Source organism: Coregonus clupeaformis, unplaced genomic scaffold (genome assembly GCF_020615455.1).
Source record: "Coregonus clupeaformis isolate EN_2021a unplaced genomic scaffold, ASM2061545v1 scaf0025, whole genome shotgun sequence".
NCBI classification, from domain to species: Eukaryota; Metazoa; Chordata; class Actinopteri; order Salmoniformes; family Salmonidae; genus Coregonus; species Coregonus clupeaformis.
In genome coordinates this window covers 605526-622938 of record NW_025533480.1, presented here as the reverse complement: position 1 = coordinate 622938, position 17413 = coordinate 605526, and the positions used below count along the sequence as shown (strand labels likewise).

The following is a 17413-nucleotide window of genomic DNA, read 5'->3' as shown; positions in this document are numbered from 1 at the left end:
CACATCCACATAGTAATCTAGGTATATAGCCCCACTGCGAAAGCTTTGTCTACTGTCCCTACCTGTGTTCGAACCAGGGACATCGCCAGTCACTCCACACCATCTACGATTCTCACAAAGTAAATACTTTCACGTCGCACATCCAGCCACGTCATCACCCCCGTCTAGCCAGCCCTTCCGTCTCAAACACCCTAGTAGCCTAAATAAAACACACTCTAACAGCGTTCTGCATTTTCCTCTATCATCGGGTTTAAGAACTAACGTAACAACATTAACTATTCTCTATTGCTGTAGTAACGTCTTGTTTGGTTCAGTTTATTTATTACGGAGTGTCCATAATACTATAATAATACATAATCGAATTCCCCTCATGCATACAGATTTCACCTTATGCCATTGAAATGCCAAATAAACCATAATAGTTCAATGGAGCCCCCTATTGGCTCTCCCCTACCTATACATTACTTCTACAACCACTTTAGTTATGGTCCGATTACAAATTAAACCTTATCACATGATCAAACAACGCCACAACCTTAAACTCATATGGGGCGGCAGGCAGCTTAGTGATCAGTAGCGCCCGGCGCCAAGAACCGAGAGGTCGCCGGTTCCAATCCCCGAGCCGACCAGGCGAAAAATCTGCCGATGTGCCCTCGAGCAAGGCACTCAACCCCAATCGCTCCTGCAAGTCGCTCTGGACAAGAGCGTCTGCCAAATCACCAAAAATGCAAATGTAAATATTCTCTACTTTCTCACCCATCTCATCCCTCGTCAGAAACCCACAGGCACCTCTCAAATAATCACCCCGTGGTGTTCCCAGCCAACTCCAGTCTTTCCTCGCTCCAAAAGCCACACTTTCGCTCTCTCCAGCCCCTCCCCTCGCAACTCTCTCTTTCTCTCTCACTGCTCATTTCTCCTTTACACACCTTATGTATCTGTTTTAAGCATGGATTCGAGTTTATCTGCGTCCAGACGTCCCTCAAAACCATACCTCTCCCTCCACCTAATGTCTAGAACTCTGCCACAGTTAAACTTCTACCTCCTCGCAACCTATAGGGTAGGACCTCCCCTAATAGGATTTATGCAAAAGGTCTCAGTTCAAACTGGGTCCCTTTAGGAATCTAGTTGTGGGTCAAATCTTATCCACCAATGCGTCAATCCGTAGTTCGACACATTCTGGATACGTTTATCTTTATTCCTTATTCCTTAATTCCTTAGTATAAAACACAGTACCAGATATCTCATGTATGCCTTAATTCATTAGGATGGAAAATTATTTAACAAGTATTCATACTCACGCTCAGTACTACTGATCATAATTTGGTATTGGTCTATAATACAATATGCAATATTTCGTTTTAACAGGCTCTGCATACCTTTTTAGAAGAGCGCGCTCTGATCAGGTTTCCTGAGCCAAGACGAATAGTTGATTTCTCCAGGATTTTCAGGTCACTCTTCCGTCTGTTTTTAGATCGATGATTTGCCTTTTCCTCTCGCACCAACTTTTAGATCGAATTAAAAAACCATTCGGCACCACTCCCGCTCTATCCTGTATTTTTTGATCTAGATATTCATTAAACTTGAGTTTTGGGACGGTAGTGGTTGCCATGGTTATACAGTTTATTAGACTATCTTGGTGCTCTTAGCCCGTCACTGGCCGAATCCAGCAATGTATTCTTGGCGCTGACTGAGATTTATCTCTGATGTCCCACCCTCGTACACAAAAAATGTTCAATACTTTATTATTAGGAATTATTTTGCAAAAGGTATTATTGTTTTTCAATTATTCGAATTATTATATATTTTCCCAAAAGGTATCAGAACCGCCCTTTTGGAACAATATATTAACAAACTCAAGCGCTCCCAAAATAATTATCAATTTAATTTTAGGAATTATTTAGCAAAAGTTATTATTGTTTTTCAGGTATTCGAGTTATTATATATTTTCCCAAAAGGTATCAGAATCGCCCTTTTGGAAGAATATATTAGCAAACTCGAGCGCTCCTAAAATAATTATCAATTTAATTTTAGGAATTATTTAGCAAAAGTTATTATTGTTTTTCAGTTATTCGAGTTATTATATATTTTCCCAAAAGGTATCAGAATCGCCCTTTTGGAACAATATATTAACAAACTCGAGCGCTTCCAAAATAATTATCAATCTAATTTTAGGAATTATGAAAATACCAACACCACAAGAGGGAAAAAGTTCAAGTCAGCTTTTAGCGCAGCGGCTACATAACAGGCAAAATAGGACTCGGTGGTCCTCTTAAAAGTTATCCACTAGTTAGTCTCATGAAACGGCCAATCTTACACAACATTCAGGTTATCATTTCAACAATTACATTTTCATTACATATCAGCATCAACACACGAATTCAGTTTAAGTTCCTCACAGTACATATAGTTGAGTGCCACGTCAACCAATTGCCCGACTATCTGAACTTGTATTTTTTTTTTTTTTTTTTTGATTCTCCTCAAGGAGACTCCCAGTCGTTTAAACCATTCAACTGGCGTCTAGTCGGGAGAACCTTTTCTGGACTTGGATTCTCACGGAATTAACTCAACCCGACTATCTGAATCTTTTTATCAAGTCACCAGATCCTTCTCTTGTGGATCAAATAAAAGGGGTCCATCGCTTGTGGACCAAAACCTCTGTAATAGGCTCCTCACTAGAAAGCCGCATTTCAACAGAAAATAAAACCACTGTAACTAGACTTCTTCTCTTAGAGTCACATTTCAACAGTAAAAACCTAAGCAACACACGAATTCAGTTTAAGTTCCTCACAGTACATATAGTTGAGTGCCACGTCAACCAATTGCCCGACTATCTGAACTTGTATTTTTTTTTTTTTTTTTTTTGATTCTCCTCAAGGAGACTCCCAGTCGTTTAAACCATTCAACTGGCGTCTAGTCGGGAGAACCTTTTCTGGACTTGGATTCTCACGGAATTAACTCAACCCGACTATCTGAATCTTTTTATCAAGTCACCAGATCCTTCTCTTGTGGATCAAATAAAGGGGTCCATCGCTTGTGGACCAAAACCTCTGTAATAGGCTCCTCACTAGAAAGCCGCATTTCAACAGAAAATAAAACCACTGTAACTAGACTTCTTCTCTTAGAGTCACATTTCAACAGTAAAAACCTAAGATTTCAGATATCAACAGTAAAAAATAAAAGGGTCCGTCTCTCGTGAACCACAACCTCTGTAACTAGACTCCTCCCCTAGAGAGTCACATTTCAACAGTAAAAACCTAAAGAATTCAGATATCTTTACATATGTGCCTTTTGAGTCATAATAGATATGTTATAAATTTTACAGTAATCCATACTCACGCCCAGTACTTACTGATCATAATTTAGTTTATCCTACAATACAATATGCAGATTTTGTTTTAACAGGTTCTGCTTACCTTTGTATTGACGGCCGTCTAGATCAGTTTCCTGAGGCGAGCTGGATTCCCGGCTGCTCCTGCGGACAGGTCACCCGTCCTTTCAGATCCGTCTCTTACTTGTCTCCTGTCTCTATCAACTTTTATGGACCGAATTCAGAGTTAGAAAACCATCCTCTGCTACCAAGTTTTGTTGATAAAACAAGTTTACTGGAGAACGGAGACCAAGTAGAGACTTTTGGACAAGGTGGATAATTGTATAATATAAGGCAGTTTATTCAGAGGTAAAGATATCTGAGAATAGCGTGCACGGACCCGTTCGTCAATCTCGTGAGGGAGATATCTGAGAGAGAGCCCCTAAACATTGTGTGCTGACATTTTATACAATAAAATAAAGTAGGTTGATTCTAGTAGTTCTGATCTTCTGATTGGTCCTGATGAGTTGGTCGAGGTCACCTCCATTGCATTGGCTCTGAGTCGGGTTCTCTGTCTTCAGATGTTCAGCCTAAGAGAAGGGGTTTTTTGTGTGTGTGTGTGCTTAACAATGATGATGTGTGTGTGTGTGTGTGTGCGTATGTGTGTGTGTGTGTGTGTGTGTGTGTATGTGTGTGTATGTTTAACAATGATGATGTGTGTGTGTGTGTGCGTGTGTATGTGTGTGTGTGTGTGTGTGTGTGTGTGTGTGTATGTGTGTGTATGTTTAACAATGATGATGTGTGTGTGTGTGTGTGTGTATATGTGTGTGTGTGTGTGGGTGTGTGTGTGTATGTCCTCAGAGCAAGAAGTCGTGAGTTGGGAGAACTGAGAGACCTATGGCGTGGGTGTTGTCCATAGCCACCTGCTGATAAGGCCGACAAGATAGAAGTCTTTGTGCATTGTATTAAATACAAAGGCCCAACACAAGATGGGTCATGCACAAGATTTTAGTCAGACCAAGCTATAACATTATATATATTTACTACGACAAGCACCACAAGGGAGGAAACGCAGAGGCTGCGTTTTCATAGGCGGCCCAATTCAGATTTTTTTTTACCACTAATTGGTATTTTCATCAATCAGATCGGATATTTTGCCAATAATTGCACGAAATATCAGAATTGGGCTGCCTGTGTAAACGCAGCCATAGTAGCCTACACTGTATGAGGTGAATGGAATGGACTGACTCAAGTCAATGGATCATATTGCCTTTTACTTCATATTACTGTATGTTGCCGTAAATGTTACTTTTATAGATTATGTTTTCTAATCTCTCCACCCCATAGCCCACAAAAAAAACATTGATTCGCAGATGGGTTTACACATTATTACAACGAGACACAGAATACTATATGTCATACAAAATATTCCTATAGGTTTAGCTAGCACAATAACCACAAAAACACTATTTCTATGCATGTGACACTTATTAGAATTATACTCTATATTTACAGTAGTATACAGTCTTCATGGTGTTACATACTGGGTCCCTACTGTCAGTGTGCTGAAATTCCCTATATAGTGCACTACTTTTGATCAGAGCCATAGGGAATAGGGTGTCATGTCAGACACAATAGAGACCAGAGAGAAAACTGCAAAGTAAAGTGCCTCTCCAATCAACAGCCAAATCATGAGAGCTGTCTGTCGCTATGACTACAGAGCTGAGTGTACATTGTTGTACACCATATGACTTTTATAAAATGCTTTATATTTTTGAACAAATTCAAATGTAATTGTGTGCCTTTTTGTACTTTATTCACTGTCATCATGAGAATGTCGGCCTATACAGAATGTAGGCACATTATGCAATCTAAATCCTACATCTCTGTTTATAATTTATTTGATGTTGCACAAGTTTTCATACTTTGGTGTTGTTTTAGAAGACGGATATAGAACCTTTGTAAATACATGCCTACTTGTAATATAAAAGAAATGTGCCTTGTACTGTCAAACCAATCCAATGAACTGTAACATTCATGAATAACATTAATGTAGTTGTTACACTCATTCAACTTACTCATAGAATAGGCCTAGATTCATGGAAACGTAACACAATTGTTATAAAATAATAAAATAACACTGAACCATTGAGTCATCTTTATTTATCAATCACAACAAATCACATGCATATAATATGTCACACTGTCTATTCATGAATAAAGAACAATATCTGCATCTATCTTTGACAATAGCATAAATAATAAATGATTCAGTGGTTAGACTAACAGTCACGAAGCAGTTGATTTGTTCAGTTATATGTCAAATAAAAGCATTGTCACACCACATACAACCACTTGATGTTGTATTGAGAGAGCAGAGAGGGATACAGAGGAAGCCTGTAGAACCGTGAGTGCGTTGGGTGCACTTTCCACAGCAGTCACCGTGGTTACATCACCACACACCTGGCCATGTGTGACATAGGTATGGTCACTAGTCTGAGGCAAGGAATGAACAAGACAAGTGCACACTTGGGGAGAAGCTTGAGAATCTGACTGTGGCCTGTAGGTGACATCTAACCAGAGTGTCCAGGTCCAGGTGTGACGTCACTGACCTCCAGCATCTGTCGTCTTTGGGAGGCATAGCAGGATTGTGCTCTAGTGTCCAGTGACAGTCCACTGCTGTCCATCCTTAACCAGGAGGCCCCAGGAAGTCCTCCTCTCCGTCTTCTGACCAGTGGCTACTGGCTAGGACTGTGACTGTTTAGGCCCGTCAGCAGGCTCAAAGCCCTCCGTCTGCATCTTCTCCTTATACTTCAAGAAGTCTCTCCTCTTGGTGAAGTATTTCACCTGTCAGGATCAATGTGAGATAGGACGTATTTGAGCAGGACCAGGGTTGGTGACCACATTGAGTTTACTACTGTAGCTACATCAAAGTCAGTGATAAGAACATTAGACCATGAATAGAAGCAGGTCTTTATATACAAACATTGTAGATCTAGACGATCTCTCTGGCTTCCTCTATGATAGACTGTCATTGTCAACAGAGTAACAGATAGGTTATAGCTAGACTAAGGCCAGACAGGGAGACTCACCCACTGAGCAGGACAGCTCGCCTCAAACTCTTTCTGGAACTTCTCACAGGAGGAGGCATTGTCATGGTTATCATCAAGGCACTTCCACAGCTCGTCCCTAGCACCCCAGCATGCTTTTCTCTGGTTTGAGTTAGGGGCTGACATCACTGGGCTAGGGAAAACTTACTAAAATAACAAGAGGAAAAACTGGTTCCGTCAACTACATGGAAAAATCTGCAATTCCAACAGCCTGACCCTGCCACTTTGTTTGGTAAGGTAAGGGATGGGGCTGGGGAAATATAACCCCTCTTACACATTCAGTTATTCATGCAAGTACTGGTAGTCAATGAGATCATCATGATATGCTTTAGTTTTATAATATATTTTGAAGCTATACATTTGTAAACATTTGTAGCCCAGAACCAAATCTTGAATTAATGGATTTGGTTCAGGGGCAGAGGTGAGATGTTTACAATGACTGAATATGAATGTACAAAGTCATCAATCAGGTGACACAATTCATTCCTAAGTGAAGACTCAATAGCGCATTTGAAGCCAAGGAAGTCGGTTAAGATGGCATCTCATAACATGAGCAGTTTGAGCTACTCCAGGAAGTGACGTTGCAGGCCAGCTCAGAGCTACCCCCTCTCATTGAGTATCTCAAGTTGAAGGCCAGCCTGGGTACTGTAGGCTTCCATTAGCAACTAAATGATCCCCATAACTTCTTCTGTGTGCAATTTTAAAATAATCGGTTCAAGGACATACAGTGCCCTCCGTAATTATTGGGACAGTGAAGCCTTTTTTCTTCTTTCGGCTCTATATTCCAAAAGTTTGGATTTTAAATCAAACAATGACTGAGGTTAAAGTGCAGACTGTCAGCTTTAATTGGGGTATTTCCATCCATATCGGGTGAACCGTTTAGAAATTGCAGCACTTTTTGTACATAGTCCCCCCATTTTAGGGGAGCAAAAGTATTGGGACAAATTCACTTATATGTGTATTAAAGTAGTAAAAAGTGAAGTATTTGTTCCCATATTCCTAGCACGCAATGACTACATCAAACGTGTGACTCTACACATTTGTTGGATGCATTTGCTGTTTGTTTTGGTTGTGTTTCAGATGATTTAGTTCCCAATAGAAATGAATGGTAAATAATGTGTAGTGTCATTTTGGAGTCACTTTTATTGTAAATAAGAATAGAATATGTTTCTAAACACTTCTACATTAATGTGGAAGCTACCATGATTATGGATCATCCTGAATGAATTGTGAATAATGATGAGTGAGAAAATTAGATGCACAAGCAACATACACACCAAAAATGCTAACCTCCCTTGTTATTGTAATGGTGAGAGGTTAGCATGTCTTGGGGGTATGATATTTGTGCATCTGTAACTTTCTCACTCATCTGGTGTAATACATGCAATTATTGGTACCATGATTGTCTTTGAATTTTGTAATTTATTTACACGAAGACTGCCATTCACTATAATGGTGGATTTTGTTTTCTGCAAACAATGCCTGCAGTACCGCGGTCGGCCTTGAACCTTGTGGCTTCAATGAGAGGGGACAGTCGTTCACCCCTGTGATTTTTGGGCACACCCTTTATTTTGAAATCCTCTCACCATCTATGGGTCAAATTAACCCCTCCCCTACCAAAATTCTAAAAATGCCAAGGCCACGTTGTCAAACGTTTTAGATAGAAATGCCAGGAATAAAGCCAACATGAAAAAAAAAAAATAATAATAATAATATGATTCCTTGGTCTACATGTCGGAGGCGCATATTTGTTCTATATTACATATTTCTATCTTAACGTTCCAAAACATTGTGTCCTGCTGAACGCGGCCCAGGTGTAGGCGCACCCCTGCGAATCGTCAATTAAATAGAGAGCAATAGTAATGGTCTTCGCTATCCGGGATCCTTATGACGTCCCTACCCCATTGAAGTTGTCATTTAAAATGGTTAGGTAAGGGTTATGGTTAGGAGTTAAGTTTAGGGTTTCGGGTAGGGTCGTCCCAAGGATCCCGGATAGGGCCAGAGGAGGAGGAAAATGGCGGAAGCGGATGTTATGTTTAAATCAGATGGCGTGTCGAGTGGAGATGAGAGTGAGAAGAATTGGATTACAGTAGAGAATGCAAAAGGAAATAAGAGAAGTAAAGTGGTAGTGAAGTGTAGTAAATCCACACCTAGTTCTGATAATTTTTTGGTTGGAGTAAGGGTTTTGGATCGATGTTGTTACCTGGGAGATCCGTTTGAAGGCTCTATAACAATTGCGGATGCGTTGGATAAGGTGGCGTCGATGAGAGTAATGAGAAGTGGGCTTATTTAGTTTTTTTGTGTATCTATGGAACAGAAGGAGCGTGCTCTGTGCCTCAAGCAGATATTGGATTGGAATGTGTCATGTGTGGACGTTCGAAGCAGGGCGCCTATCAATAGTTTTGATCACCGATAACGATGAGACAGCCTATAGGGAGGAGGTCAGAGACCTGGCCGTGTGGTGCCAGGATAACAACCTCTCCCTCAACGTGACCAAGACAAAGGAGATGATTGTGAACTACAGGAAAAAAAAAGAGGACTGAGCACACCCCCATTCTCATCGACAGGGCTGTAGTGGAACAGGTTGAGAGCTTCAAGTTGATGTCCACATCACCAACGAACTATCATGGTCCAAACACACCAAGACAGTCGTGAAGAGGGCACGACAAAGCCTATTCCCCCTCAGGAGACTGAAAAGATTTGGCATGGGTCCTCAAAAAATTATACAGCTGCACCATCGAGAGCATCCTGACTGGTTGCATCACCGCCTGGTATGGCAACTGCTTGGCCTCCGACCGCAAGGCACTACAGAGGGTAGTGCGTACGGCCCAGTACATCACTGGGGCCAAGCTTCCTGCCATCCAGGACCTCTATACCAGGCGGTGTCAGAGGAAGGCCCTCAAAATTGTCAAAGACTCCAGCCACCCTAGTCATAGACTGTTCTCTCTGCTACCGCACGGCAAGCGGTACCGGAGTGCCAAGTCTAGGTCCAAAAGACTTCTCAACAGCTTCTACCCCCAAGCCATAAGACTCCTGAACAGCTAATCATGGCTACCCGGACTATTTGCACTGCCCCACCACCCCATCCTTTTACGCTGCTGCTACTCTGTTAATTATTTATGCATAGTCACTTTAACTCTACCCACATGTACATATTACTTAAACTACCTCAACTAGCCGGTGCCCCCGCACATTGACTCTGCACCGGTACCCCCCTGTATATATAGCCTCCCTATTGTTATTTTATTTCTGCTCTTTTTTTCTCAACACTTTTTTGTTGTTTTATTCTACTTTTTTTTTTTTATTAAAAATAAATGCACTGTTGGTTAAGGGCTGTAAGTAAGCATTTCACTGTAATGTCTGCACCTGTTGTATTCGGCGCATGTGGCCAATAAAAATTGATTTGATTTGATTTCTGGGGTTGCGCTAGAAGTAAATGCAAAGGACATGCATTCGGAAAGTATTCAGACCCCTTGACTTTTTCCACATTTTTTTTACGTTACAGCCTTATTCTAAAATGGCTTAAATTATTTTTCCCCCCTCATCAATCTACACACAATACACCATAATGTCAAAGCGAAAACATCCTTGAGATGTTTCTACCACTTGATTGGAGTCCACCTGTGGTAAATTCAATTGATTGGACATGATTTGGAAAGGCACACACCTGTCTATATAAGGTCCCACAGTTGACAGTGCATGTCAGAGCAGAAACTAAGCCATGAGGTCGAAGGAATTGTCCTAGAGCTCCGGGACAGGATTGAGTCAAGGCAAACTGGGGAAGGGTATCAAAAAATGTCTACAGCATTGAATGTCCTCAAGAACACAGTGACCTCCATCATTCTTAAAATGGAAGAAGTTTGGAACCACCAAGACTCTTCCCAGAGCTGGCCGCCTGGCTAAGCTGAGCAATCGGGAGAGAAGGGCCTAGGTCAGGGAGGTGACCAAGAACCCGATGGTCACTCTGACAGAGCTCCAGAGTTCCTCTGTGGAGATGGGAGAACCTTCCAGAAGGAAGCCACTCCTCAGTAAAAGGCACGACAGCCCGCTTGGAGTTTGCCAAAAGGCACCTAAAGGACTCTCAGACCATGAGAAACAAGATTCTCTGGTCTGATGAAACCAACATTGAACTCTTTGGCCTGAATGCCAAGCGTCACGTCTGGAGGAAACCTGGCACCATCCTTACGGTGAAGCATGGTGGTGGCTGCATCATGCTGTGGGGATGTTTTTCAGCGGCAGGGACTGGGAGACTAGTTAGGATCGAGGGAAAGATGAACAGCGAAAAGTACAGAGATCCTTGATGAAAACCTGCTCCAGAGCGCTCAGGACCTCAGACTGGGGCGAAGGTTCACCTTCCAACAGGACAACGACCCTAAGCACACAGCCAAGACAATGCACGAGTGGCTTCAGGACAAGTCTCAATGTCCTTGAGTGGCCTAGCCAGAGCCCGGACTTGAACCCGATTGAACATCTCTGGAGACCTGAAAATAGCTGTGCAGCGACACGCTCTCCATCCAACCTGACAGAGCTTGAGAGGATCTGAAGAGAAGAATAGGAGAAACTCCCCAAATACAGGTGTGCCAAGCTTGTAGCGTCATACCCAAGAAGACTCAAGGCTGTAATCGCTGCCAAAGGTGCTTCAACAAAGTACTGAGCAAAAGGTCTGAATACTTATGTAAATGTGATATTTCAGGTGGGGGTTTTTTGCAACATTTTCAAAAAATCTGTTTTTGCTTTGTCATTATGAGGTATTGTGTTTAGATTGATGAGGATTTATATATATATATATATATATATACACACACACACACACACACACAGTGGGGAGAACAAGTATTTGATACACTGCCGATTTTGCAGGTTTTCCTACTTACAAAGCATGTAGAGGTCTGTAATTTTTATCATAGGTACACTTCAACTGTGAGAGACAGAATCTAAAACAAAAATCCAGAAAATCACATTGTATGATTTTTAAGTAATTAATTTGCATTTTATTGCATGACATAAGTATTTGATCACCTACCAACCAGTAAGAATTCCAGCTCTCACAGACCTGTTAGTTTTTCTTTAAGAAGCCCTCCTGTTCTCCACTCATTACCTGTATTAACTGCACCTGTTTGAACTCGTTACCTGTATAAAAGACACCTGTCCACACACTCAAACAGACTCCAACCTCTCCACAATGGCCAAGACCAGAGAGCTGTGTAAGGACATCAGGGATACAATTGTAGACCTGCACAAGGCTGGGATGGGCTACAGGACAATAGGCAAGCAGATTGGTGAGAAGGCAACAACTGTTGGTGCAATTATTAGAAAATGGAAGAAGTTCAAGATGACGGTCAATCACCCTCGGTCTGGGGCTCCATGCAAGATCTCACCTCGTGGGGCATCAATGATCATGAGGAAGGTGAGGGATCAGCCCAGAACTACACGGCAGGACCTGGTCAATGACCTGAAGAGAGCTGGGACCACAGTCTCAAAGAAAACCATTAGTAACACACTACGCCGTCATGGATTAAAATCCTGCAGCGCACGCAAGGTCCCCCTGCTCAAGCCAGCGCATGTCCAGGCCCGTCTGAAGTTTGCCAATGACCATCTGGATGATCCAGAGGAGGAATGGGAGAAGGTCATGTGGTCTGATGAGACAGAAATATAGCTTTTTGGTCTAAACTCCACTTGCCGTGTTTGGAGGAAGAAGAAGGATGAGTACAACCCCAAGAACACTATCCCAACCGTGAAGCATGGAGGTGGAAACATCATTCTTTGGGGATGCTTTTCTGCAAAGGGGACAGGACGACTGCACCGTATTGAGGGGAGGATGGATGGGGCCATGTATCGCGAGATCTTGGCCAACAACCTCCTCCCCTCAGTAAGAGCATTGAAGATGGGTCGTGGCTGGGTCTTCCAGCATGACAACGACCCGAAACACACAGCCAGGGCAACTAAGGAGTGGCTCCGTAAGAAGCATCTCAAGGTCCTGGAGTGGCCTAGCCAGTCTCCAGACCTGAACCCAATAGAAAATCTTTGGAGGGAGCTGAAAGTCCGTATTGCCCAGCGACAGCCCCGAAACCTGAAGGATCTGGAGAAGGTCTATATGGAAGAGTGGGCCAAAATCCCTGCTGCAGTGTGTACAAACCTGGTCAAGACCTACAGGAAACGTATGATCTCTGTAATTGCAAACAAAGGTTTCTGTACCAAATATTAAGTTCTGCTTTTCTGATGTATCAAATACTTATGTCATGCAATAAAATGCAAATTAATTACTTAAAAATCATACAATGTGATTTTCTGGATTTTTGTTTTAGATTCCATCTCTCACAGTTGAAGTGTACCTATGATAAAAATTACAGACCTCTACATGCTTTGTAAGTAGTAAAACCTGCAAAATCGGCAGTGTATCAAATACTTGTTCTCCCCACTGTATGTATGTATGTATGTATGTATATATATATATATATATATATATATATATATATATATATATATACACACACATTTTAGAATAAGGCTGTAACGTAACATAATGTGGAAAAAGTTAAGGGGTCTGAATACTTCCCAAATGCACTGTATGTGAAGAATTGGGTCAAGTGGTTGGTGCACACCGACTGACCTGCATGGTGGATGCACCTGCATAGTCTCCCGAGTGGCGCAGTGGTCTAAAGCACTGCGGTCTAAGGCACTGCATCGCAGTGCTAGCTGTGCCACTAGAGATCCTGGTTCGAATCCAGGCTCTGTCGTAGCCGGCCGACCGGGAGACCCATGGGGCGGCGCACAATTGGCCCAGCGTCGTCCAGGGTAGGGAATGGCCGGCAGGTAGCTCAGTTGGTAGAGCATGGCGTTTGCAACGCCAGGGTTGTGGGTTCGATTCCCACAGGGGGCCAGTATGAAAAATAAAAATAAATAATGTATGTACTCACTAACTGTAAGTCGCTCTGGATAAGAGCGTCTGCTAAATGACTAAAATTTAAATGTATGGAGTGAGGAACCCACTCCATCCATTCTATTGTTTTTGATGAAGAGTCTCTCCCTTTTGAGAATGGCACCGGAGGACATAGCTGATAATATTCCTTGTCAACAGAGGGTTGCATGTCAGGATTCGTTTATTGCATTGGTTCATTTATTGCATTGGTTATCAACAGCACAGCGCAAACAGAAAGGAAATCAGAGAAAAAAGGCATCGTTGTGAGTGCGCCTGAGCGATTTTTGGGGACCAGGGATTTTACAGCAGAGGCATTACACGAAATCCTGTCAATGAATGTGCCGTCCTCATAGCCACCTGAGCCTGTTTAGGGATGTGATTTGGACTGTGACAAAAGGAGTGGGATGGTTCTCTACCATAAGCCGCCTCCAACATCGTTTTAGAGAATTTGGCAGTACGTCCAACAGGCCTCAACCACAGACCACGTGTATGGCGTCGTGTGGGCGAGCGGTTTACTGATGTCAACGTTGTGAACACAGTGTCCTATGGTGGCGGTGGGGTTATGGTATGGGCAGGCATAAGCTACGGACAACGAACACAATCACATTTTGTCGATGGCAATTTGAATGCACAGAGATACCGTAACTAGATCCTGAGGCCCATTGTCGTGCCATTCATCTGCCGCCATCACCTCATGTTTCAGCATGATAATACACGGCCCCATGACGCATGGTTCTGTAGACTATTCCTGGAAGCTGAAAATGTCCCAGTTCTTCCATGGCCTGCATACTCACCAGACATGTCACCCATTGAGCATGTTTAGGATTATCTGGATCAAGGTGTACCACAGTGTGTTCCAGTTCCCGCCAATATCCAGCAACTTCGCACAGCCATTGAATAGGAGTGGGACAACATTCCTCAGGCCACAATCAACAGCCTGATCAACTCTATGCAAAAGTGATGTGTCGCGCTGCATGAGGCAAATGGGTCACATCAGATACTGACTGGTTGTTATCCACGCTCCTACTTTTATTTTATTTTTTAAAAGTATTTGTAACCAGATGCATATCTGTATTCCCAGTCATGTGAAATCTATAGATTACGACGTAATGAATTTATTTAAATTGCCTGATTTCCTTGTACGAACTGTAACTAAGTAACAAACTGGCTAGCTCTATTATAATCAGTGATGCAAAAACCAAAGCACATATTCCTCTTAGCCTACAGTCCTCATATCCTACAGTCTCCCGACAGAGGTAAGGAAATACTATAAAGGCTTTCAGCTAGCTGATTTACACGTTTTATTCATCGAGAATAAAAAGTGTTTAGCTAGCTAATCTGTTTCCAAACCTAAGCAACACTTATCAAATAAGATAGCTACTAATGATACCACGTTATAATCTTGACAACTCACCATGAAGGTTTATATCACTACTCCGGTATGAATAGTTTGTTCAACAATGCCAAAAGAGCAGTTAAATTATGTAATTTTCAGTTCTGTAACATGTTTCCACTGTGCATTCAAGGACAGCTGCTTGTGGCGTGAGGACTTCCGTCGCATCTCAATGATGCAAGAGTTCATTTTTCACCATGGAGAATGATAGAGGCCTCTAGTGGCCAGAAGGCTATATTAGCCATATTACTTGGCTCATCGCGGTCTAGCGACTCCTTGTGTCGGGCCAGGTGCCTGTGTAACAGTGTTGCTTCCGTCCCTCTCCTCGCCCCTACCTGGGCTTGAACCAGGGACAGTCTGCACACATCGACAACAGTCACCCTCGAAGCACCGTTACCCGTCGCTCCACAAAAGCCGCGGCCCTCGCAGAGCAAGGGAAACAACTACTTCAAGGTTTCAGAGCGAGTGACCTTACCGATTGAAACGCTACTAGTGCGCACCGCTAACTAGCTAGCCATTTCACACCGGTTACACCTGCAGGCTGACCTTGGTCGTTAGTTGAACGGTGTTTCCTCCGACACATTGGTGTTGCTGGCTTCCGGGTTAAGCGGGCAGGTGCTAAGAAGCGCGGTTTGGCGGGTCATGTTTCGGAGGACGCATGACTTGACCTTCTCCTCACGAGCACGTTGGGGAGTTGCAGCGATGAGACACGATTGAAATTGGGGTTAAAATACACTAAAAACATTCCTTAACTGTTATTTTTCTCGAAATCTAAAGGCACAACCTATATTCGAACGTATAAGTAGTTGAACATGTTATTACTCCAACTTCATGAAAGTGACAAACTGACACCTTTTCATTTTCGTCAAATACAACTTTATAACGAAGGAGTGCCTTTGATTTGACAGCCTGCAAATGCGTTAGACCCAATGACGTGTTTACTCATAAGCTTAGCTAGCCAACGTCGCCATGACATCGCCTACAAGTGTGAGCAGGGATTTCTATTGGAGAAGCAGTTTTAGCCTATCTTCATATTGTACTGTCTTTGATATTAGCATGGGCAGCACCATTGAGGGCTTCCACCATTTTAATGTAGTCAACTGGGTGGGACAGCATAACTTCATTGGCTGATCCTTCCTGGTGACCCTGTTGCAGTCGTGTCCAACCGGGTCATCAGGAGTGATCAGCCAATCGTGAAGAGGAAAATGGACTACTTCAAAATGGAGATGCCCATGCTGTCACAGATGATATAGACAGCAATAGGAATGGCAGTTTTTTTTGTAGGCACTAACTCCGCCATGGTTCGCTAGGTATAGCTTATGGGGAAATGACTGGAGTTTTTCTAGGGGTTTTGGATAAACGCCAAAAAGAAGGTCTGTGGTAAACAAAGGCTTAGGAGATCTTTTACGTTTTGTTCTATGAGATAATCTTCATCAGCTAAAGTCACTTTTTGTGAATTTTGAAGCCTTTATGTAATTTTAAAAAGCACATAAAGCACATAATGGCTTCTTAATTCAAAAAGGTCATGTTAACTGACTAATATTATCTCATAGAACAAAACGTGTAAGCTCTCTTAAGCCTGTGTTAACCTCAGACCTTATTTTCTGTGTTTATCCCAAAACCCTATTCTTTCTCTATTCATTTTCCCCATATGAATGGCTGAACGAACCAGAGGTAACTCATTTCCGGTTTTTAGGACTACACTACAAGCTGGCGAGCTCTATAATGGCACAGATTCAAAGATGAGTCCTCTATCCATCTCTATGTTTTTTCACTCATTTTGGGTTAGTGCATTGAGATGCCGCTAGGTGGCACACTTCACACAGTAATCTCATGTTCTCACAGAAACAGGTCTAAGAAAGATGTTTGACAAAACGTAAGTTTCTCATGTGATGCAACTAGCAAGAAGGGAGACAAAACAAGTTTTCATAATAAAACTTCTTCAACTTCCATTCCGCTACAACTGTGACAAAGCAATTAACTTTTTGTCCTGAATACAAAGTGTTAAGTTTGGGGTAAATCACATTTTTATTTAACAGGGCAAGTCAGTTAAGAACAAATTCTTATTTACAATGACAGCCTACCCCAGCCAAACTCTCCCCTAACCCGGAAGACGCTGGGACAATTGTGCACCGCCCTACGGTACTCCCAATCACGGCCAGATGTGATACAGCCCGGGATCGAACCAGGGTCTGTAGTGCCACCTCTGGCACTGAGATGCAGTGCCTTAGACCGCTGCGCAACTCAGGAGCCACATTACTGAGTACCACTCTCCATATCCAGGTGGTGGCTGCGTCATGTTATGGGTATGCTTGTAATCGTTAAGGACTGGGGAGTTTTTCAGGATAAAAAATAAGCTGAGTACAGGCAAAATCATAGAGGAAAACCTGGTTCAGTCTGCTTTCCACCAGATACTGGGAGATTAATTCAACTTTCAGCAGGTCAATAACCTAAAACACAAGGCCAAATCTACACTGCAGTTGCTTACCAAGAAGACAGTGAATGTTCTTGAGTGGCCGAGTTACAGTTTTGACTTAAATCTGCTTGAAAATCTATGGCAAGACCTGAAAATGGTTGTCTTACAATGATCAACAACCAATTTCACAGAGCTTGAAGAATTTTGAAAATAATAATGGGCAAATGTTGCACAATGTGGTGTGGAAAGCTCTTAGAGACTTACCCAG

The 17413-nt window shown here is 42.5% G+C and overlaps 1 protein-coding gene across 1 annotated transcript; it reads right to left on the bottom strand.

Annotated features, from left to right (window-relative positions):
- Window positions 1-5450: 5450 nt before the first annotated feature.
- Window positions 5451-14888, bottom strand: LOC121543667 (cytochrome c oxidase assembly factor 6 homolog). Its single transcript, XM_041853715.1, has 3 exons — window positions 14751-14888; window positions 6400-6564; window positions 5451-6154 (listed from the first exon to the last, which is right to left on the bottom strand). Exons 2-3 carry the CDS (start codon window positions 6541-6543, stop codon window positions 6053-6055), a joined length of 246 nt encoding a protein of 81 aa, XP_041709649.1. The 5' UTR covers window positions 6544-6564; window positions 14751-14888; the 3' UTR covers window positions 5451-6052.
- Between the last annotated feature and the right edge of the window lie 2525 nt (window positions 14889-17413).